Below are 21,975 nucleotides of genomic sequence, written 5' to 3' on the forward strand. Positions count from 1 at the left end.
ATAGCATGGCTTCCCTGGTCTTTTTTTTTTTTTTTTTTTGGCTGTGCAATGCAACACAGAAGAATGTTGGAGGTTTCCAAACTACTTGAGATGTCCCGGGCTGTCATGGTGCTCCTCCAATCTGTGTAGAGCTCTTTTTGAAGTCTCCGGACTGTTAACATACATGACTAAGGGAGAGGGCTTGGGAAAGGGCTGGGAAAAACAGGGGCACAGGAACCTTTCCCGACTGAAGCGCAGTCCTGCCAGGCCATGGCCCGCACACACACCACCTTCCAGCAACAGAACAACCCAGGAGAGCAGCTGATGCTGCCCCAGAGCACTATTCCAGGGGCAGCTACCAGGCTGGTTTCAAACCCCAAACTACAAGTGGGAAGAAAAAGTAAAAGCCAATGTGACTCTGTGGTGAAAATTCGCCTGTAGAACTAGCGATGTTTTGACTAAATAAATGCTAAAGCACGCCGCGGCACTCACTACCGAGCACTGGCTGCTCTCCAAAATGACGTGAGGTCACTCAGGTACCTCAGACATGACGTGGAAGCACCTGTGAAGTCCTCGCAGCCAGTGCCTCAATTCTGCACACATTTTCTCCTGCTCTTGATTAAAACTGCGCGTTTCTACGTCTCTACGGACGCCCTCATGACGACATCGCCCGTAACTGAGAAGTCACCGTGAGCTCCCGCCCGAGGGAAACCCGAGACGACCGCGACCCCCGGGCCCTCACACTGCCCCGCGCAACATGGCGGCGGGCGGCGCGCTGCCAATCACCCCCGGATGCCCAATCAGCGCGCGAGCCTGCCCGCCGGGGCGGGCCGCGTGCCGGTGATTGGTTAGTGCGGCGGGGAGCTAGTCCCGGCAGGCGCGCAGGGATACGCGGGACGGCCGGGCGGGACGGGCCGCGCTGGCTCCGGGCGTGAGGCGACGTCGGGCGGCCTGGGGGAGGCGCCGGCAGCAGCGGGCCAGGAGGGCCGGCTCCGCACGGAGCACGCCGGGCTGCTTTTCCTTTGTTTTCGTCTAAATAAAAATTTTAGAGGGCTGGTTGGATGTCTCCGAGGCTCCGGTTTCGTCCGCGGGCAGCTCGCAGAGTCGTCACTACGCTATGGGCTGCGCTGATAACCGAAACTGCTCTCGAGCGGCACATGAGGCTGCGCTAAAAACATGACTGCGGGGAGTGCAGCTCCCGACGCCAGCAGCACGGCTCTTCCCAGCCCCTAACTCTGTTCCTTGGCTATAAATAAAACGCATCCTACGTGGCACGTCTGCCGACAGGGAGCACAGCCGGGCACGGGGCCGCCTGGGGTGTTTCGGGGGCTGAGAAGTCACGAGTGAGAGGAAACGCGGGGCGCTGCGTAAATCCGGCCTGTTCCGCGGCACCCCCGCGGAGGTACAGGGGCACGCAGCACCGCGGCCGCTCCAGCCTTTTCGCCCTAATAAACCCACTCGGTAGGAAACAGGCGCGGGGGATGTGTTTTCTTACGTTGTTTCTGTTTCCCGTGACATAAAGTCCCCCGAACACCACAGCTGCAAGCACCCCGTGCTGTGCAGCCCCGGGCGAGCTGTCCCCCGCCCGTGCCCGCTCGTGTCGGACGTGACCCCCGCTCGATGCCGCCCCGTTCCCCACGCGACACGCGCGGACTCTCCGGCCGCGGGGCGAGGCCGCGCGGCGGGGGCGGGGCCTCGGCGGCAGCCAACCGCGGCGCGCGGCTCGGCGCACGTGACGCGCGGCGGCAGTGTGTCGTCACGGCGCGGGCGGGGCGAGCGCACTCTTTTCGGCGGGCGGCGGCGGCGCGCGGAGGCGCCGCGTCACTCGCGCGTGCGCGGCCCCGCGGTGCGCAGCGCCGCCGCCATCATGGCCTCCGCCGCCAGCGCCCAGCCGGGCCCCGCCGCCGCCGCCTCGCCGGCCGCCGCCCCCGCCGCAGCTCCCCCGGGCATCCTCATCGGCGACCGGCTCTACTCGGAGGTGTCCCTCACCATCGACCACTCGCTCATTCCCGAGGAGCGCCTCTCGCCCACGCCGTCCATGCAGGACGGGCTGGACCTGCACTGCGAGACGGACCTGCGCATCCTGGGCTGCGAGCTCATCCAGGCGGCCGGCATCCTGCTCCGCCTGCCGCAGGTGCGCGGGGGACGGGACGGGACGGGGCGGGCGGCCATTGTGGTGGCGGGGGGGGGGAAGGCGCCGGCCGGCGCCTCGCACAAAATGGCGGCCGCGGCCTGACCGCTCCTTCCCTCCCCGCTGCGTGCGCAGGTGGCGATGGCGACGGGGCAGGTGCTTTTCCACCGCTTCTTCTACTCCAAGTCCTTCGTCAAGCACAGCTTCGAGGTGAGCACGGGCGGCGGCGGCCAGCCCCGGCCATTTCCCGGCCCCGCGCGGCCCTCCCGCGGATAAACCCGGCGGCCTCCGGGCCGTCTTTCTTCCTGGTTACATAACCCTGTTTCTTAGCGAAGCGCTTCTCGATTCTTTCCAGATTGTTGCTATGGCCTGCATCAATCTCGCTTCCAAAATTGAAGAGGCGCCTCGTCGCATAAGGGACGTGATCAATGTGTTCCATCACTTGCGCCAGTTGAGAGCAAAAAGGTAAGATTAGGTTCATAATCGCTCTAAGCACTTATTGTCACTAATACACACTGCAGTTCTCAACTCACAGGATTTTTCCAGGCTAAGTTCAACGACCTAAAATTGAGAAGGGATTGAGTGCTCCTTGGCTGCTGCGTAGGCAGTGCAGTGCAATGCTGGCTGCTTCCAGTGGGACTTTGACTCCTTGGTAGACACGTTCTTCTTCCTTGACTAGCTGCGAGTCTTGAGTGCTGGTTGCAGTTTTAGGCCTTTTGCTAGTTGTATTTGACGTCTTAATTCATGACGGGAAGTCCCAGGTTTGGTTGGCCAATTAGTGAGTTGCTGCATCTGTTTCTTCTGTCTTTTACCCATATTTGGTAGTTCTGATGATGATTTCTTGTTAGTGTGCTGTCATTTGTGTGGTTTATAGTGGCAGTAAAATGTCTGTTTAAAAGGATTGAAGTTGAATAATAGTAATGATTTTTACTTGGAGGAAAAAGAGAAGGGGTAAAAATGAAGAAAATGTGGTTTGGCCTGTGGTGTTTTCAGCTTTAATGGCATCCATTCACTCGGGAATGTCTAAGTGAGTCTTGGAAGCCAAATAAATCTCTTATTACTGAAAGTGAGACTTGTGCTCTTACAGTACAGCATGTCTGTGTCAGTCAGTGAAGCTGGAACATGAACTTGATCTGTATGTGGAGCTGGGTGACTGTCTCTTCCAGCTGCAGAGCTGTTCTCAGCTGTGAGTGTTTAGTAATGGCTTTCTGAGCGTAAAGGGCTGTGAGCTTTCACGTGTAAAGCAAAACAGTGTCGTTTGTTGCAGCAAAAAATGGGCGAAGGAGTTTGCTAAACTGCGGTTAAATGCAGCACCTCTTTAAACTTAACAACTGCAGTTAAATGCAATAGTACTTTAAAGTTAACACGAGGCAGTCCTGCAGACTTCTGTAAGAGGTTCTTGGAGGCATGTCAGTTGTGATGGACAATAAGATGATTATAGTTATAAAGGAATTTTGTTTTCAGTTAGCTGCCTAAATAAACTTTCTTCCTCCCCTGTATTGCTAGGTTACCATGGGAATTGAAGCTGAGTATTGTATTACCTTTTCTAAGTAGTGTAGAATAGAAACCCCTTAGGGAAACAGGCTGTTTCTTGGTATATTATGTGGGTTCTGTTTCTTTGCTGCAGTTAAAACTTCCTCTCTTTTTTTGGCCTTGCTTTCAGCTTTTCAGAGCTAGCTTTAATTACAAGAACAATGATTGCTACTGTTGTTTGAATGGAACTTAGCTTTGTTCTTGCTCTTTTTTTTAAGTTGTTATCCCTGGTAACAGGGATAGTCTTGCGAGTTCTGTGCAGTTATGCTGAATGTGAATTCTGTGGTATTATTTCTTACCACAGTTAGGACAAGCGAGTCTGGTTAATTGATTACTGAAGCTGCTTCAGTGATTCTTAATGTCCTGGCCTTGAACCAGACATTGGAGTTAATTGATTATGCACAGTGCTTTTCTTTGCAGCGAGAATACAGATTAGTTGTTTCCTTGTGTATTGGAAAGGATCAGAGAAAACTGAACTTAACCTGTGAACTTAAATCTTTTCAGCCAGCCTGTTCCAAATCAGAATGTCACTTATGCATGTTACGTGGTGTCTAAAACTCCTCATGTCGAGAGAAATCATGCACTGCTATGACCCATTGTTTCTGGAGAGATGGATATTTTTGCTTTTAGATTCTGAGTGAATCTGCATGAAATTAATCTTAAAATGTTTAAGTCTGACATTCAGGCTTGCTTTTTTTTCCCCTTTTTTAACAAGCAGGATGTAAACATTTTTCTGTACTTTTTACAAGATTACAATTACATAACCTGTACACGTTATTAACTTCAACTCTTTTTTCCCTTGCAACCGACTATACAGCGACCAGCTACATTTACCAAAGCCTGGGTGATGTGGAGTGGTACATAAAGATGAAGCTGTCGTCATGGCAACAGTGAGTGAAGTATCGAAAATCCCCAAGGAGAAGCCAGTGCTCTGAGAATAGGTCACTGGAATCGGGGGACAAACAGGTTGGCCGCTGGTGAACCATTTGGAAGAACTCCTGTATCTTGTTATAAGCTTTTTTCTTTGCTGTCCAGGTTTTTAGAATTCTAGCTTGATCTTTTTATTTATTTACTTTTTAAATTTTAATCTAAAAGCTAACACTTAGGCCATAGCTAGTTTCTCACACACAACCCAAAACTGAAGCAACCAGTTAGGCTGCTGTAATTTCTTTTCACCTCTAGTGTAGTGTTTCTGTTAACTGAAGCTCTTAACCTGCATATGAAGTTTGCATAGTTTCAGTAGGCTTGCTTGCTTTCTTAAACACTTCTGAGTTCTTAGTTCAACTTTCTGGCTCTGTATAATTGCAGTTTTCCTAGAACTTTTACAAGGATGCAGAAGCCTTGAATTTGTAAAACTATTTATATACACAGACACATAAATGGCAATGTAAGCAGTCCCTTGTATGTAAGTGTTTGCAGAACTGGAAATTGCATTTGAATTTTTGTTTTACAAGGCTTGTTACCCGTTGAGTTACTGACAGGTGGTATTTCTAATACTGAGAAATAAGAAAATGCTGAATGTGTTTTGAGCAAGCACAATTTCCTCTGAATCTTTCATGAGTGTATGTCATGGAGTATTGCATGTAAACTTGTGTGCATGGAGAAAAGTTCCTATTATGAAAAAATTTGCTTTATAAATATGTGCTGAAACATCTGTGTTTGAGCCAAGTACAACCATTGTTTAATATGCAGAGTATAGTTGGAAGTTGTTTTTTATTTATTTCAAATGTGCCTGAAAGCTGCAGAAAGTCCTTACAAGGCCTCAGCCAAACCAGTGTTGGTTTGAGATGTTCAGGCAGCTGCTCTTCACTCCTGTTGTAGCAATCAAACAGCTTCATGCAGTTGTGTTGGGAGTAAAATTTGCCTTGAAGGTGGCCTGTACTAATCAACAATATTTAGTGTTCTTAAAACTGTTCTTTATTTAAATCTCCACAGTACTTGTATTTGCAGTGTTGGGGACAGACACAGAACTCGCCTTCTCATCTCATGTTGACTTGTGTAAGAGATCTCTGGTCTTTGAGATGCTGCTGTTGTGCTATATTTACTGGAAGTATTTTAATGTTAGAAAAAAAAAACTACATGCAGGGCACCTTCCTCTGTTAGGCATTGCAAAGCCATGGAGTTTCAATATTCACCACATGTGTAGCTGTGTAGAGAATAGAGGTTTTGTTTGTCAGAAGGGTTTAAAAACGGTGCTCTGAATTTATGTACATCATAACACATACTGCAGTATGTTTGTAATCCTGTGGGTGGTTATGCTGTCTCTAAATGGAGCTTACAGTTTCACAACCAAGTGTTGGACTGACCTACCAGAATGGGCCTTCTGTGCTCTGCCTTGCAATTAGAAAGTCTTGCCCTGAGCTCTTGTGCTGATTTACAAGAACAGGTTATTCAACACAGTGGGCAAAGCTATATAGGGCTTTAAGCTTATATTTCACATAAAATCTTAAATTCTTTTTCTTTTACTACCTAAAATGATGACTACTTCAAATGATTACTATTTGGATTGAAGCAAGTACAGTATGGATGTTCCTCTTCCCCTTCCTCCTGTTTCACTAGGAAATGGACTTAGAAGTTTTTCAAAAGGAAACTCGTGAATTGTATTTAATATAATAATGTATAAATTTAAAGCTGCAGACACTGGTGTTCATGGTGAACTGCTAAAGCTGTTAAATCTTACAGAAAGGGGAACATCCCTTTTGTCAGTGTTAAGGAGCAGTCAAGTCTTATGCAGGCTTACACTTTTGCCCAAGTGAATAAAAGCTGCCTTTATTCCTGGGGTTATTGTTTAGATACTGCTTGCTTAGGTCTATAGATCCCTAAAATCTAGGCAAGCATGATGATCTGGAGTGATGGAGTAAAACACACATGGAAGCATCTTAATCCGGAGTTTCCTATCACTCTGGTTGAATAATCAACATCTATAACCAAAGCAGGAGCTGGCTGTGCTGACCCTGCTGCCCTGTGGGATGACAGCGGGTCTGCAAACGCCGTGAGCCTTGCAGCCTTTCCTGGTGCCCATGTGGCTGCTGCCGGGTGTTTTCATAACGCTGACTTTCTTACGTGGCCATTGGAGTTGTAATGATGATGGTGCAGTTGTACTGCCCCACTGTCGATGTTTGGGGTAAAAGTTCTAGCTGCCTTAGTAAGTTTTCTTCATTGCTTCTCATGCAGTGCTCTGCTGAGGAGATGAATTGAGCCTGGACAGCTAAAACACTTCTGCATTGGTATGTCTTGCAGGTCTGGTCTGTTACATTAGAGGTTTCTAAATAATAGTCTGTAAAGCAATATGAGGGCATATACTGCTTAAAAAATGCAGTTGATTGATACTGACCCACTCGCAGTTTCACTGATTTGAAGAACTTCTAGGTTGGTTCTTCTGAATGTAGCTTTGCACCCTGAAGTGATATGATCAGATTGCCTCTGCAGTGTTCCCCAATATCAGGATAAAATCACAGGCGCTCTGCTGGAATGCTCATGTTAAATAAACATTGAAAGTTCCCCTTCTGCAGTTCCTCTTCTAAAACGATATATATTTAACTAGGTTATCTTTACAATGGCTGAAAACAAAAGCTTCATGGCCTTGCCGTGGTGTAGTTAAGTGTTAACTGGAGAAGGGACTCCTAAGCAATGTGCAAAGCCTTCAATCCTTAGGAAGGAGAAGCAATAAGAGCAGTACCCAAGGCAGGTGTGCTGCTGGGCACGATGCAGCTTAACTTCAAGCCTCCTGTGACCCCTTTCTCAGCATTTGGTGAAGAGCAGGAGTAACTTGGGCTTTTACTGAATAGATATACAGCATAATGCTTCTATTTCGGGGAAGTGAGATGGCTTGTGGTATCCTGTGACTAATGGTAATAAATGTCCTTCTGAGTGGCTGCAGGAGCCTTAATTAGCACAGACTGGATTATCAAGGAGTCTCAACTCTGGGAGCTTTAGCCTTGTGGTTCAACTGGCATTTTCTTCCTTGAAAAGAGGTAGTTTGAGTGCTCCTCCTTGCTGGAGTACAGTGTGGAAAGTGTGATCCACTTGGGGAACTTAATGTCAAAAAGGATAAATTAATAGTGAAAGGTTTATCTAGTGAAACAAACATTATATTTTGATTCTCTTATATATTACTCTTTTGATTCAGTATAACATACAACTTGTTGAAAGTGCTTACGGTGCACTAGGCTTATAGTGCAAACAGTAGATTATTAGAGTATAAAAAGCTGCTAAAAACACTTTCCTGGGTTGGAGAACATAATGAAATATGAGAGAGATGATACCAGTAAGGCAAAGGCTGCTTCTTGTTAGGGATTAAAATGCAGCATGTAGAAGGATGAAAAGTGAAGTTGAAATCTGCTTTTAAAAAAAAAAAATGTGCATAAACTGTACTGGTTAAGAATGTTTTTGAGACTTTAGGCATACGTTTTTGAAATAATCAGGAGTTGACTTGGTAATGTTGGACTTACAACTCTTTATTTGAAAAGATTTGTTTTGAAAATGTTTTAAACAACAAAAATGGACAAGACTGATACCACGTTGGTGTTCAGAACCAGAGCAACAGATCTGTCAGCACAATAAAATCCTTCATTTATTAGGCTTTTTTTTTTTTTTGTATGTCATAGTAGCAGGTCTGCCTTGTTCTGATTCCAGGTTTCATGTTGTCTTCTGCTGCATGGGAAACTGCAGTATATAAAGCACGAACTTCCTGCTTTAGATTAAATTGCTACAGAGCTCTTCTGGCTTGCCCTTGCTTTGAAGCACTGCCTAGCAGAGGTCACTGTCACCTGCCTTGCCCTCGCCTCCATCGTTAAGTGTAAAGGTACTTGAAGATCTCTGCTGCAGACTTCCCTCTTGTTCCTGCAGCTCGGTAGGTGTAGTTTGCATACACAATAGGAGAAGATTATTCATCTTTAGCCATCTAATCTGTAGTTAGTTAAAAGCAGAAACTTAACTAGCTTAGGTAAACTTGGACAGCACAAGATTAATGCTTAAACTTGCTTGCAGGAGTTGAAAACCGGTTTCTGTTGCCATTAGTTGGTTGGAAGGGAAAACAGAGTTGATGATATTTTGGATATGCAAAACAGTTTTGATTTTATTTCTTGCAAACTGTAGGACGCCAAGCCCCCTGATACTTGATCAGAACTACATAAACACCAAAAATCAAGTAATCAAAGCAGAAAGGAGGGTACTGAAGGAGTTGGGATTTTGTGTTCATGTCAAGCATCCACATAAGGTGAGTTTAAAAAAAAAAAAAAAAAGTCACTGCCTTGCTGTCATCGTTGTGATGTGTGGGACAAGAAATACATGTTTTAAATGACTTGGTTTCCTCCTCTTTATTTCTTAATATTCGTAAGAAGACTTTTACCAGAATGTGTGGGCAAATGGCCCTATTAACTTGGGCAGAAAATGCTTCCTTGTGAAATGCTAAAGGTGATGTTTTGTATAATAGTAAATGGAGTTGTCTGAGCCTGGTTCAATGACATGGGCTTCCACTATGTACTTAGAAAACAGGAGGCAACTGTTAACAGAAAACTGCTTGTTTATAAACACTTACTTTGCTACTGTTGATTTCTATGTTAAAACTGAGTCTCTTTTTCCTTGCCCCCCAGATCATTGTTATGTATTTACAAGTCTTAGAATGTGAACGTAATCAAACCCTGGTACAGACAGCCTGGTAAGTTATTTTCCATTCTTTTCCTAGCCAGGAAAATAGTAGCAGAAATAACAAGCCTGATGATCCATATGCAAAGCAATGAGATGTAAGTTACTATATAAACACATACATTTTTAATGCGTGCTAGTGCTTGTTTCTGCTTACTATTTTCATGGCTTGATTCAACGATTTTCATGGAGAACTCAATTTAACTTTGTTCTTTTTTCTACTCTTTGATTAAAGGGTAGTCCCTGATGGTAAGTCATAGAGCTCTGCCCTCTGCACCTCAGCCCATGACCTGGGGATGGCCTGTTTGGCTGCCCTTCTCTCCAGCCATCCCAGTGCAAGCTCTCATCCGAGATTCACTGAAGTGGTCCATGGCCAGCGGGCAGCATCTTCTAGTTCTGTCTGGGTGTCAAAAGGATTTGTATATTTGCTTTTAGAAGTAACTGTTCAAAATGTTTCTAAATGTATTTGTTGCCTAGCTACTGTATGCTGTAGTGTATTTAAAGGGCACATGGACACGTTTGGTAGACTTTCTGAGAACGTGAATCTAGTCGACTTAAACGTGCTAAACTTGAGTTTAAAAAAAGATAGCAGTGCATGCAGCATGTTCACTTAGAAGCTATACTGGGCACTGTTTCCTGTTTAATCAATACTTAATGACTGCTGTTTGTTTCTTTCCTGTAGCTCAGGAACTTAAAAATCATGGGAGTCTCTGCTGTTTAAATGTAGTTCTTGGCATAAATTGCTTGGTGAGGCCATCGTGCCGGAAGAGAAGTATCCTAGTGAAGTAGGAGGTTGGCTGCTAACCTGTTAGATCTTTTTCCAACATGAAGATTTTAAGCTCAACAAGTAAATTGGATGCTTCTCTTGCTGGATGAAGTTAATGTCACTCAAGACACAAATAGGGTTTAAATGCAATGTTCTGTGGATTTGGTAGGCTGTATCTAGCCTCTGGAAAATGGTAGGTTATAGACATACTATGCTTACATGCTTGCATTTTAAAAGTTACTCATTTTGAAATAACCACGGATATGGGTGTTTAAAAGCAAACAGCTGGACAGATACAAAGTACTTGTTAAATTGTTAGCTCAATGGACACTTCATAGCACAAGTAATATATCTGGGAAGAAAATATTAAAGGCTATTAACTTGCATTGGGATTTCCAGCAGTGGCAGTGGTGCATGCCTTGTTACAGAAGTAACAAGTGTAAACATCAAATATAGTAGTTCTAAAGAAACCAAATGTTTATTATATTAAAAGAAAAAATAATAAAGTCAATTGAGTCTCCAGTATTACCTCCTAAATTAAAAAGACACAACCTGAATTCCAACCTCTTATGAACTTTTTATTTTAGGAATTACATGAATGACAGCCTTCGAACAAATGTATTTGTTCGTTTTCAGCCAGAGACTATAGCATGTGCTTGCATTTACCTTGCTGCTAGAGCTCTGCAGGTAGGTATTCACCATTTTAGCATTGATTTTTATTGTTAGACAGTCTGTTTCCCAGTAACGTTAGTGAAAATATGTGAAGTGGATCTTGTCTGTAATATCTGTTAAGAGTTAGTTTTACTTTCAGATTCCACTGCCTACTCGCCCGCACTGGTTCTCGCTCTTTGGTACCACAGAGGAAGAGATCCAGGAGATCTGCCTAACGACGCTGAAGCTCTACACTAGGAAGAAGGTACCTGCAGAGTTGTTGTTTCTCAGTTCACTGCTCGGTCCAGCTCAAGCTCCCCTGTGGCTGTTTCCATGTTTGGGAATAGCTGCATATGGATTTACTGCTCCAAAGGGCTCCACTGCCTGAGTGTTCATCTCTGTAGGGAAATCAGTGAGAGAATAAATGGCAAGCTAGACATGATTAAAAAGAGCTTGAATGTTTTTGAGGAATGAGATGAAAATGTGAATTGTGTTCAAATTCTTACTGCTTTGTTACTGTATGGTTTTTTGTTTGTTTTCTACAGCCCAATTATGATTTCCTGGATAAAGAAGTAGAAAAGAGAAAAACGGCACTACAAGAAGCAAAACTGAAGGCAAAAGGCTTAAATCCTGACGGAACTCCAGCACTCTCAACACTGGGTGGCTTTTCTCCTGCATCCAAACCATGTAAGCTTGTTCTTTGTACAGAAACTTGCACCGCATTTTGGGGATGTTTTAGACACTCATTTTGAATGTACTTCAGAAAACTCAGTTTACTTGTTGAATTGTTAGCTTAGCTTTCTTGAACCAGGAAGCAAGGCAAGCTTAAACACTAATTTTAAAACCATTCATTGGTAGCTTGAAATAACAAATGAGAGGAACCAGTGTAGAAGCTTCACTCTAATTCTGCTAAGGAATCATACAGTGAATGTCTCTCTAAGTAACCCTGGAAATAACTGCGTTGTGAAGAGACTCGCTGGCTTGGGGTCAGTGTTATAATTGGCTTTGATTTCTTTTACAGCAGGAGTTTCTGAAAACTTCCTTGAGGGTTTTGGCAGGGGTGGGTGCTCTGCTCAGGCTTTGGAGAAGGAGCGTCTCCAACAGGGCTGGTTCTGCATTACAGAACCATGCAGCTTGTGGCCTGGGTCACTCAGTAAAGCTGTCTGAACTTTGGTGAGGTGGAGAAGGAAGGGTTTGGCCTTGGCGTTTCGTGACACTTACTGATGTGTAAGGGAGCAGCAGACACAGCAGGGCTGGTGAGCTCCGCTCCTGTGATGGGTAACGCAAGGCACAGGCACTCATTTCTTGCGTGGTCTCTGGAGGATTAGAGCACCCTCCAAGAGAGCCCTGTGCGTTTATAGTCGCTCCTCTTGGGGAACTGCGTGTCTGAACTTCCAGGGGCCTTTGAAGTGGCCTGTGTAAAGGTCTTGCTAAAGGATGAAAGCCCTTCCTTGCCCTTCCCCTCCCTAGAAGGGGGACTTAGGTAGAAGAGCGAGTGAAAACAGGACCTGTGGGAGCAGATGGGGTTATGGAAGGTCTCTTATTAGCTCATGGACAGAGGGAAGGCTGCTGAAAAAATGTTGATTTTTTTGTGTTTTCACTGAAAACCTGAGAGGCTGCCGAGCAGGTCCCAAGGCAGCACTTCTGTCTCGCTGTCGGCAGGACGGGAACACGTGTAGCTCTTGTGGGGGGCTCTTCCATGGAGGAACTCGTGTTCAAGGCGGCTTTGCAAGGCGCTTGCTGGGGTTACAGGCCATGGCCTTCCGGGTACAAGGTTCTACCTAGTTGATGCTTTTTTCCTTGCATTGTCCTGTTGTGCACTGTGAACTAGATGGTTTGTTATTTTTGTGCTGTTAATCTAGAAATGAAATCTGTAATTCTCTTGCTTTTCAGTCTCAGTTCTTTATATCACATTGGAAATGAATAGTCAAGGTAACAAGCTGTGTATCTGTGGCATTATAAACTCAGATTTCTTTATCTTGGCACTCAAGACCTGGTCTGCTGGGCTCCAAAAAGCAATCTGCAAGGCAAGCAGCAAGACCCAGTGTCCTTCCCAACCTCCTCCAGATTTTGAGAGGAAATGGTGTAGATACAGAAGATGGGTGAAATAACCTGTTGTTCCTACTAGATAGAGGAGAAAGATTTCATGCTCTCTTTACAACTCCTCAGTATATTCTTAAGCAAAAGATGGTGGATACAAAAATTGATTCAGTAAGCTGAATATATTGGTATTTGCCCAGCCAGTGAGCACTCCCAAATTATTTGGCAGAAGTGTCCTGTAAATGTAAAGGGGGAATGAAGTAGTAGTGGTCAAGTTGATACTTATATTTTATGTACATATTCATAAAGGTACATAAAGAATTACAATATGTTTATGACAATGCCTGTGAGATGTCACCTGACTTTGAATTGCTTGATTCTTAGCTTCCCCAAGAGAAATAAAGACTGAAGAGAAGAGTCCAGTATCTCTGAGTACCAAAACCATTAAAAAAGAGCCAGAAGAAAGGCAGCAAGCTGCAAAGAGCCCTTACAATGGGTAAGTAAAAGTCTGACCAACAGATTTCTGGGCTTAAAAAATTCTCAAGTGCAATGCAGTAAAGTACTTAGTATTTGCATAAAGTAACACAGAAGTGTAACCCTCTCTTCTGGTTTGTCTTTTTTCTTCCTTCTAAGCATGAGAAAAGAAAGCAAGAGAAGTAGGAGCAGCAGAAGTGCTAGTCGATCTAGGTCAAGAACAAAGTCAAGGTCTCGATCTCACACTCCTAGGAGGCAGTAAGTGCTTTTTGTTTGCTTCGTGTCCCGGTCAGCTCTCTGGGATATTTTGGGAATACTTTTCATCTCAAAGCAATGAGACTGCTCTGTGTTCCCTGTCCTGAGCACCTGCTGCTGGCCAGCGCGTGCGGGAGGCCGCAGCCCTGGGCGCTGCGCAGCTCTGCATCAGTGTGAGGGCCAGAGTGCCAAGAGCCCTGGCCTGTCGTGAGAGGAGCTGTGGTTTGTCAGGGGGTTTGTGGAACAGTGAGTGAGCGAAGGGGGCTGTCACCCTTACAAGGAATAGCCACGGAAACTGTTGAAAATGAGAACTTTGGCACAGGATTCAGCCAGTTTACAGCAGTGATGAAGCCCCTAGAACAAGGCAAACTTTGTATGCTGCAGGTTTCTCCCAGGTGTGTGGGACAAGGGCTTCCTTCTGGTGCAAGGGGGTTACACAAAACGCTCTGCCTCTTTGGTGCTTTCTCTCTCTACATCCAGAGCAAAGATGGGCAACTGCCAGTGAGTAGATGGCACAAGTGACAGTTGCTGGCCTTGTTTTCTAAGAATCCTCTCCTATTCTAGGTGGGAATTGCCAGCTTGGTTCTCAATAGTATGTTCCTCTAGGTATTCCTGACTTAAATCACTAAGGAAAAAGACAGTGTCCAGTTTTCAGGCTGATGTTGAAGGAAAGGTTCTTAACAGGCAGAAGGAAGAATTGCTCTGTTTTGGGGATAGGTTTTGGCCCTGTTTTATTTCCTTTTTTTAAAGGAACTCCTCTCCAAAAGGCATGTTCTGGGAATGTCAGTAGCATTTATCATAAATCTCCCCTTGGGAGAAGGTGTCTCATGATTTCTTCCAGTCAACTTGGAAGATTTCCTAAATAGGAAAAAAGAGTCTTTGCTTTTTCCGCCCGCACTAACCCTGTGTCCGTTCCCCGCCAGCTACAACAACCGGCGCAGCCTGTCGGGCACCTACAGCTCGCGCAGCCGCTCGCGCAGCCCCAGCGGCAGCCCGCGCCGCCACCACAACCACGGCTCGCCGCACGCCAAGGCCAAGCACGGCCGCGACGAGCTCAAGAGCGCCAACCGCCACGCGCACAAGAGGAAAAAGTCCCGCTCCCGCTCGCAGAGCAAGTCCCGCGAGCACCCGGACGTGGCCAAGAAGCACCGGCACGAGCGGGGGCACCACCGCGAGCGGCGCGAGCGCTCGCGCTCCTTCGAGCGGCCCCACAAGGGCAAGCACCACGGCGGCCGCTCGGGCCACGGCCGGCACCGCCGCTGAGCCCTGCCCAGCCTGTACATACCGCAGCGACGGACTCGTATGGACAAGAAACAATGAGGATCTGATTAATTTAAAGCCCAATATCTAATTTTCTAAAATGCGTAGAACACTTTTCTTTTTTTGGGGGGAAAAGATCTGTTACCAACTTTTGCACATAATACCTTAGCAGTATCAAATTGATGGAAAACAATGATCAGGTTAAATTCTATGTATTAGAGTTGTGTATTGTTTATGAGAACTGGAGAATGGATTTCTGTAAAGAGCAAAACGTACCTTATTTTTATACGAGCCAATTGCAGACACTTATATTTAAGTATAGTTATTTGTTTAAACAATGGTGGATACTTTCTTACACTGGTTTTAGTCTGCATGTGTTAAAAAGATTTTTACAAGAAATAAAATATAAGGCTTTTTTTTACTGCCTGTTGAATGTCAGATTTTCCAAGTCTCAGCTGTCTCTTTGCTGGTGCCTGGGGCTCTGCTCCTGCTCCCCAGGGCCCTGAGGCTGGGCCTGCTCTGTGTCCTGCACCGTGGTGCCCCCGCTGCTGCATCCTGGCCCTTTCTGCCCTCCTGCCGTGTTTTCCTTGGGAACGTGTTGGCCCCTGCTGGCAGCGGCAGCCCAGGGGAGCCTCTGGCCCCAACTGATGTCAGCTGCCCCTGTGCAGGGCTGTGACTTGGGCAGCAGCTCCAGAGAGCTGCACTTGCTCCTGTGGGTGAGGATGGGGCCCTGTGTGGATGGGGGAAAGGGAGCAGGAGGGGTTCCCCTTCCTGCAGCAGGCACTCGGGTAGGGGCAGTGCGGAAAGGTGGAGGGGAAGGTGGCTGTGGCCTGGACATGAGTGGGGGAGTCCCCAGGGCTTGGGTTGCTCCTGCAGCTGTGGATATCTCATTTCCTAGCAGGAATTTGTCATGGAGCTGCCACCTGGGAGAGGGGAATGGCCCTGGTGCTGCACGAAGGGAGTCTGGTTTCTGTTTGCCCAAAAGAAGGGGGAGGAGATAGATGCGGTCCAGAGTCCAGGTTCATGACCCACTGTTACCAAGACACAGGCAGGAGCCGCTGCTGCTCCGGTGGACGCGGTGGCTCCTTTCAGGGCAGCCGCACGTTAAAGGTGACTCCTCCAAGCGCTGCTGGACAACAGGGAGGCTCTCGCGCAGCAGCACGGGCGGCTCCAGCTCCCCTGAACGGGAGCGCGTGGGGATGGGAGCGAAGCAGGAGGCCGAGGGCCCGGCTGCTGCGTTGGCTCCTGCACCAACTCCCCCCTTCTCCCCGCGCTCGTCCCCTTGCGCCGCTCCGCAGCACGGAAGCTGAACTTCCCGGGAAGCCGGAGCAGCTGCTGCCGCCGCGTGTCTAGACACCATCTGCTCCCAGCTGCTCCCGCGGGACCCGGGCTGCTCCTCAAACACTTGTTTGCGTCGGCAGCAAGGTGGGAGCGCGGGACGAGGGGGGACGCCTTGCGCCTGCGTGAGCGTCCCCGCTCCTCCGTGCTGCCGTCTGCAGCGCAGAGACCCTGCAGGCAGCGGGGCTGCGCTCGCCTGCCCGCGCTCCCCTCGTCACCACCCGCTGGATCCCATTAAAAGTCCATTAGAAAACGTGTGTCCCGTTGGAAGGTGACGCTGCGTCATCGCCCCCGCCGCGCTCCTCTTTCTGCGGCGGGGTTTGAGCGGCAGCCGCGTGTTTAATCATTAACCTCCCCCTTGCACGGAGGCTGCGGCGGCGCTCGCTGTGCCCTTCCCCGCGCCCTCCTCTTCCTCCGTGCGTGCGAAGGGCCGAGGCGGCTCCGGGCGCTTCCCGGTGCCCTTCCGAGGGCCATGCGGGGGCGGCTGCTGCGGGGGGCAGCTCCGAGGCCATGGAAACGGGAGCCGCAGCTGCAGCCTGGAAATTTCCTCCGCGGAACCGCGCCAGCCCCAGCGTGCAGGCTCGGAGCGCGACTGCCCTTGTGCTGCAGGGCCCTGTTAACTATTCGCTGCGTTAAAGGGTGCAAAACCCACCGTGGGCCCCAGAAAGGGAGTCACTGCTCATGCTGTCGCTGGGCAGGCCGGGGGCCCCGCACAGTTCGGCCCCTCGCCTGCCGTTCGGCCCGCGCGCTCTAGGTGGAAGTGTTGCAGAGCAGCCCAGGCCGCTGCGTGCAGGCGCGCACACGCACAGCCTGCTGCATGCACGCACAGCCCGCCACGCGCGCACAGCCTGACGCACAGTCTGCCGCACGCACAGCCGCGCACGTGCACAGCCGGAGCACGCACTGCCGCGCACGGGCAACCCCGGTGCACACACCGCCGTGCACATGCACCCCGGTGCACACACTGCCGGGCACATGCACACCTCATGCATGCACAGCTGCACACATGCACCCCTGGTGCACACACTGCCTAGCACATGCATACCCCAATGCACGCACAGCTGCACACATGCACCCCTGGTGCACGCACATCTGCACTCCTGGTGCATGCACAGCCGGGCACACGCGCACACCCATTGCAGCACACATGCCCTCTGCCGTGCACATTTCCTCTCCTGCAGGAGCAGCCTCTTCCTACCCCACCACTGGAAGGAGCCCACGGAGGTGCCGGGCCCAGCTGCCCCCAGGTTTCCTGGTAAATGGTTTTCCGTGAGCACTGCTGAATTTCACCCCATTTCTGCCATCCCTGATGTGACTTTCCAGCTGTCCTCTGCACTGATGCGTTTTACTGCTGTCCGGGGTGAGCTGCAGTGACTACAACCATGGCCATGAACTGGACGTGTCCACCTGCCCCCCTGTGCAGGCAGCTCCGCACATACAGATGCACATCTGCACACATAGCTGCACATCTGCACACACGTCCCCTGCTCCTCGGGTGACCCGGCCGCCGGTTCCTCCTGCAGAGCAGATGTTCCTCCCGTGCAAGCGGCCGCAGACCCTGGCGCTCACCGCGCGCTCTTGGGCACGCAGAACCGTCACCTCCCCTCGCGTTGGCCTCCCGGAGCGTCCCTGGCACACATGGCTCCTGCAGGGCCCTCCCTGCTCTCTCCATGTGGAGCCAGGGCAGCAGGGACAGGTGCCTGAGGCCATTTTTAAGCAAAATTCCCATCAAAAAAAAAAAAAAAAAAAAAAAAAAAAGCTGTGGCTACAATGTAGGAAATGACATAAGGAAATCCATGGCAACACAGGAAAGCAAATCGGGATGGTCCAGAACGGCGGCGCAGCCTCCTCTCCTGGACATCCACGTTTAGGCCATCGGTGGATAAATCCCTTTTACCAAGATAATAAAAAGGACGTGGGACACAAGGGGTCTGGCACAGGTGCACCTGTGAACATGAGTCCTGGTGCCAGAGACCAAGGAAGGAGTCACGGTCACTTCACGGGCCCTAAATCTGGGCTGGGAGCCCGGTTTGCCAAACAACCTCATCCTGGAAACCGTGCAAACCACGGGGCCACCTGCATCCTGGCACGTCTCCCAAAACTCTTCCGAAGTCCCCTCGTCCAAGGCCACCTGCCTTTCCTCTGTTTTAAGGCACAGAAAGTGGAACATCCCGTGCACAGTGTGAACAGATAAACCCCAGTCCCGGTCCTGCCCTGCTGAGGAGGAGCTGCAGGCGCCTCAGAACAACTCTACAAACCCCCAGACACGAGGTTGACGCAAGCGGGGGCCTCGGCCGGTCGCCTGTGCATCCCCCTCCATGCCCGACCTCCTCTGGACATTTTTCAATTGCTACCGATGATCCTTTTTTGGGAACTTTCCCCCAGATGCCCACATGGTTTCTGACTAGTCCTGCCTGTCTTTTGCTGGCTCCCAATGCTCACCAGCATTTGCCCTTCCTCCTGGTTTGCATAGTGGCTCCTGTTTTTCCTTATCTGTTTCATAAATTGCTTAACGCTTTCCTTTGCTTTTCAGGAGTGCCTGATATGCCCACAGACTCCAGCACTTCCCAACCAATCCCAGCACTGGCAAATACAAACAAAAATAAATGTGAGAACTGCTAAAAGGGGAAGAAGGGGCCAATATGTTTCTTTGCCCCACTCTGATCTCCCCCCAGCTACAGCTTTGAGGCAGCAGGTGGCCCGGGTCAGCTCGGGAAGGAGAAGGATAAATTTAGCGATTTCCGTGTGTGAAAATGGGGAACTGAGACTCTGCAGTTTCACTGCAGCGTGCCGGACTGCTCCCAGAGCAGAGCGGGCAGGTACGAGCCAGCAGCCAGAGCTAAGGCCCAGGCTGCAGGGGCCAAGGTTTTGCCTCGGAAGCCCAGGGCTGCCGCACGGAGCTGGGCTGCCCCTCGGTGGGCGGTTTTGCTGGACGCAGCACTGCAGACCCGCTCTGCTGCGCACGGCGCACACGGGCAGACCCTGCATTCCCGGCCTGGTTTTCCTCCGTTTTTCCTGGATGGCAGGAGAGGAGCCGGAGCGCCCGCGCGCTGCAACCCGCTGCTTCCAAAGCAGCCCCAGGGCCCCTCTCAGAGCGGCTGCGCTCTCCGACCTCTGTGTCTAACGCTCCTCTCCTGCCCTTTGCCCAAACGTTGTTTACATCATCAGAGCCCTTTTACAGGGCCGCCTGGGTGCAGTGATTACCCTGGTGTTTGTACGGAGCCGCTCTTTACCTTTGACATCAGGGAATTCATTCCAGGCTTTGAAGCGTTTCCAGCAGCAGCTCCGCGACGCGGCGGGAACGCCGGGATGCTCTGAGTCAACAACGTCCACGGCTTTTCACTCTTACCTGTTATTACAATGCAGTTGTTAACTGAATTCTGTGTTTTCTTCCAAATGGAAAACAAATAAACAAGTAAAAAAAAAACAGAATTTGTACATTCAGTACCATCAAAAGGGATCTTTCTGGCAATGTGAAAAATTTTCAACATCTTTTTGGAAACAGCAGGTTCCCCCCCAAACAAACCATTTCCTGCAAATCTGTTCATTTAGTCAACTAGCAAAAACTGGTTTTGACAGGCTAAAATGGCTCCATGCCATCACTCGGATTCCTGACATCTGGAAATCGATTGATTTTTCAGAGATTAAAAACCTGTGCTGTGCTCAAAGCAGCCAGGCCCGGGCGCGGGTAACGGGAGAGCAGGAAATAGATGTCACCTGCCGGGAGCCCTGGGACTGCTCTTTTCATCCCCAGTGCTGTGACGCACACGGAATGAGAGTGCTTCAATTTGAATTATTTTTAAAAGTGTGCAGAATCAGAGGAAAAAGCCAAAAAAAAATGTGCAGGACAGTGACACGTTCACGGCATCGCTCAGCGCGACCCCAAGCGTCGCTGCTGCGGGCGACCGCCCGGCGCACGGGAAGGAGTCGCACCCGGCACTGACCTGAACGCACTGGAAAGTCAAGGCTCCAGGTGGGAAAATGCAGCCCTGGAACGTCTGTCACACACTTATTTTGGGCGACGGGGGCCGTCCTTTGAGAGCTGGGCGAAAATCCCCACCTGGAAGTGTCCCTGCTCGCTCCGAAGATGCTTCCTCATTACCTGGGAACAGTTCACGGTGCAATGCCAGATGCTCAGATATTCTACCATGCAAATTACAATTCCAGAGTTAAAATCTCCTCAACATAAATCTTTGGCAGTGTCCTTTTTATTATCCTACACATATTAATCTTGTACTATGCTTTCAGGGTAGGAAAATAACATATAAATCCTAAGCATATTTGTTTATAATATTCTATGTCATTCCAGTTACAGATGCAGGTTATTCTTTCCACAACAAAATAAAACTTAACTGCTTGTAACAATGAAAGACAAAACCTATCATCAGATTTTTCAACAAATCCCCTTTTAAAACAATTAAAAATAAAGATGTGGGAGTTTTGCCTGGAAAGGAAATCCCCCCCCGGGGGAACAACCCCGCTCTGGTTTCCATTCCCAGCTTGCTTCACATGCTGTAGTTCTGGTTATTCAGTGTGGTCTCCCTTTGATTAACAGGGAGCATTTACTTTTTACTTATTTAAATATAGCAAATATATAAACAGGCACTAAATATTTGACACTTCTCTGGAATTTAAGGCTACTATTTTATAAAAATAAGTGGATACATTCGGTAAATAACACAGTATATTAAATAGCATATTAGATACCCTATTGTGCAAACAGGTAGTCTAACAGCGGGCTTAATACCTCTTGGAAAGATTCGGCCCCATGCAAAGCACTAGTCTAGATGGGGCAACCATGCCAGCTCTGCCAAGGAAGATGCCAGAAACCACGCATGAGGCAGGAACAAGACATATTTGTTTTAAGCATGGCATTTTTATCATGTACCCTTGTGCCATGAGTCCCAGCACCAAGGTCCAGCTTAGGAACACCCCACTGATAAGTGGCATTGCTCCTAAAAGACAAGCTGCCTCCAGTAAGTTGTATTTCCAGCAGATTTCCAGCAGATTCCGGGGCTGCCTGTATCCTCAGTGGTGCTCCCTCTCACTCAGGTTCATCCCCTTACAAGAAATGATAAGCAGAACTTTCCCTCCTTACCTGGAATTAATGTAATTCTTTTGGAAGCTCATCACTGGTGACAGAGACATTAATACAGTTAGTTTATTGCTTAGCAGCAGGAGTTCAGGGTTTCTGTGAGGAGGGAAAGGGAAATACTGCCCTGACTCGACTCGATTCATGATTTATATCCTCCCTCATGCTAGAAACATGACTCCTGCGACCATTCGCGCTATTTTATCCGGCTATTCCTTTCCTTATAATTTATGAATATACAGCCTCTCTTGTATCTGCTGATACTACAGTATATAAACCCTGAGAGAGTTGGCCAGAGCCCGGACGTCGGATCCGTCCTGCGCGCACGGCTCCAGGATGGACGGTTGCTGCAACATGGAATTAGGGATCTGCCAGGACAGAGGTTGGAATCCCATCGGGATACTCGGCTTGTCACAGCTGTGCTCTGTCTTTAAGCACAGAGACCTGCTGCACAGTGGTGGTTTCCCATCTGTGGAGCAGCCCACAGGTAAAAATGTTTTTCAATGTGAAGATTCAAAGACTAAACTTCAGAAATAAGACAACAATTGGCATGGGTTTCATCATGATATCTATGCCACAGCCATACAAGTCAGTAAAATAATGTAATAGCATTTACTGTATTTACATGATTTAGGGATTCTTGTAATACTGTGAAATATAATTGTCGTTCATCTACGGATTTTATTTTAAAACCTACGTAACAGAGATCTGGAACTCACCACTTTATGAACTGCCTTAATGAGCATCTGTTACCTTGCCACATGAAGAGTGCAGCTGGAATAACCACTGTCAAGCTCAAAGAAGCTAAGA

At 48.4% G+C, this 21,975-nt stretch overlaps 1 protein-coding gene across 1 annotated transcript; it reads left to right on the forward strand.

Moving 5' to 3' along the window:
* The first annotated feature begins 1,837 nt into the window (after positions 1–1,837).
* On the forward strand, positions 1,838–15,155 carry CCNL1 (cyclin L1). Its single transcript, XM_088530459.1, has 11 exons — positions 1,838–2,113; positions 2,246–2,320; positions 2,466–2,575; positions 8,741–8,861; positions 9,238–9,302; positions 10,643–10,742; positions 10,867–10,971; positions 11,252–11,393; positions 13,131–13,242; positions 13,380–13,478; positions 14,399–15,155. The coding sequence occupies exons 1-11, from the start codon at positions 1,847–1,849 to the stop codon at positions 14,736–14,738; spliced, it is 1,536 nt and encodes a 511-aa protein (XP_088386585.1). The 5' UTR covers positions 1,838–1,846; the 3' UTR covers positions 14,739–15,155.
* Positions 15,156–21,975: the final 6,820 nt, after the last annotated feature.

Source organism: Tinamus guttatus, unplaced genomic scaffold, assembly GCF_059628265.1.
Source record: "Tinamus guttatus ecotype Peru unplaced genomic scaffold, ASM5962826v1 Tinamus_guttatus_pri_ptg000376l, whole genome shotgun sequence".
Classification (NCBI taxonomy): Eukaryota; Metazoa; Chordata; class Aves; order Tinamiformes; family Tinamidae; genus Tinamus; species Tinamus guttatus.

Bases quoted from the DNA above. Each gene is read 5' to 3' on its own strand.
- CCNL1 (XM_088530459.1), top strand. From the start codon at position 1,847: ATGGCCTCCGCCGCCAGCGCCCAGCCGGGCCCCGCCGCCGCCGCCTCG. The intron at 2,576-8,740 runs GTAAGATTAGGT...TGCAAACTGTAG, and splicing joins CGCCAGTTGAGAGCAAAAAG to GACGCCAAGCCCCCTGATAC. The intron at 13,243-13,379 runs GTAAGTAAAAGT...CTTCCTTCTAAG, and splicing joins GCAAAGAGCCCTTACAATGG to CATGAGAAAAGAAAGCAAGA.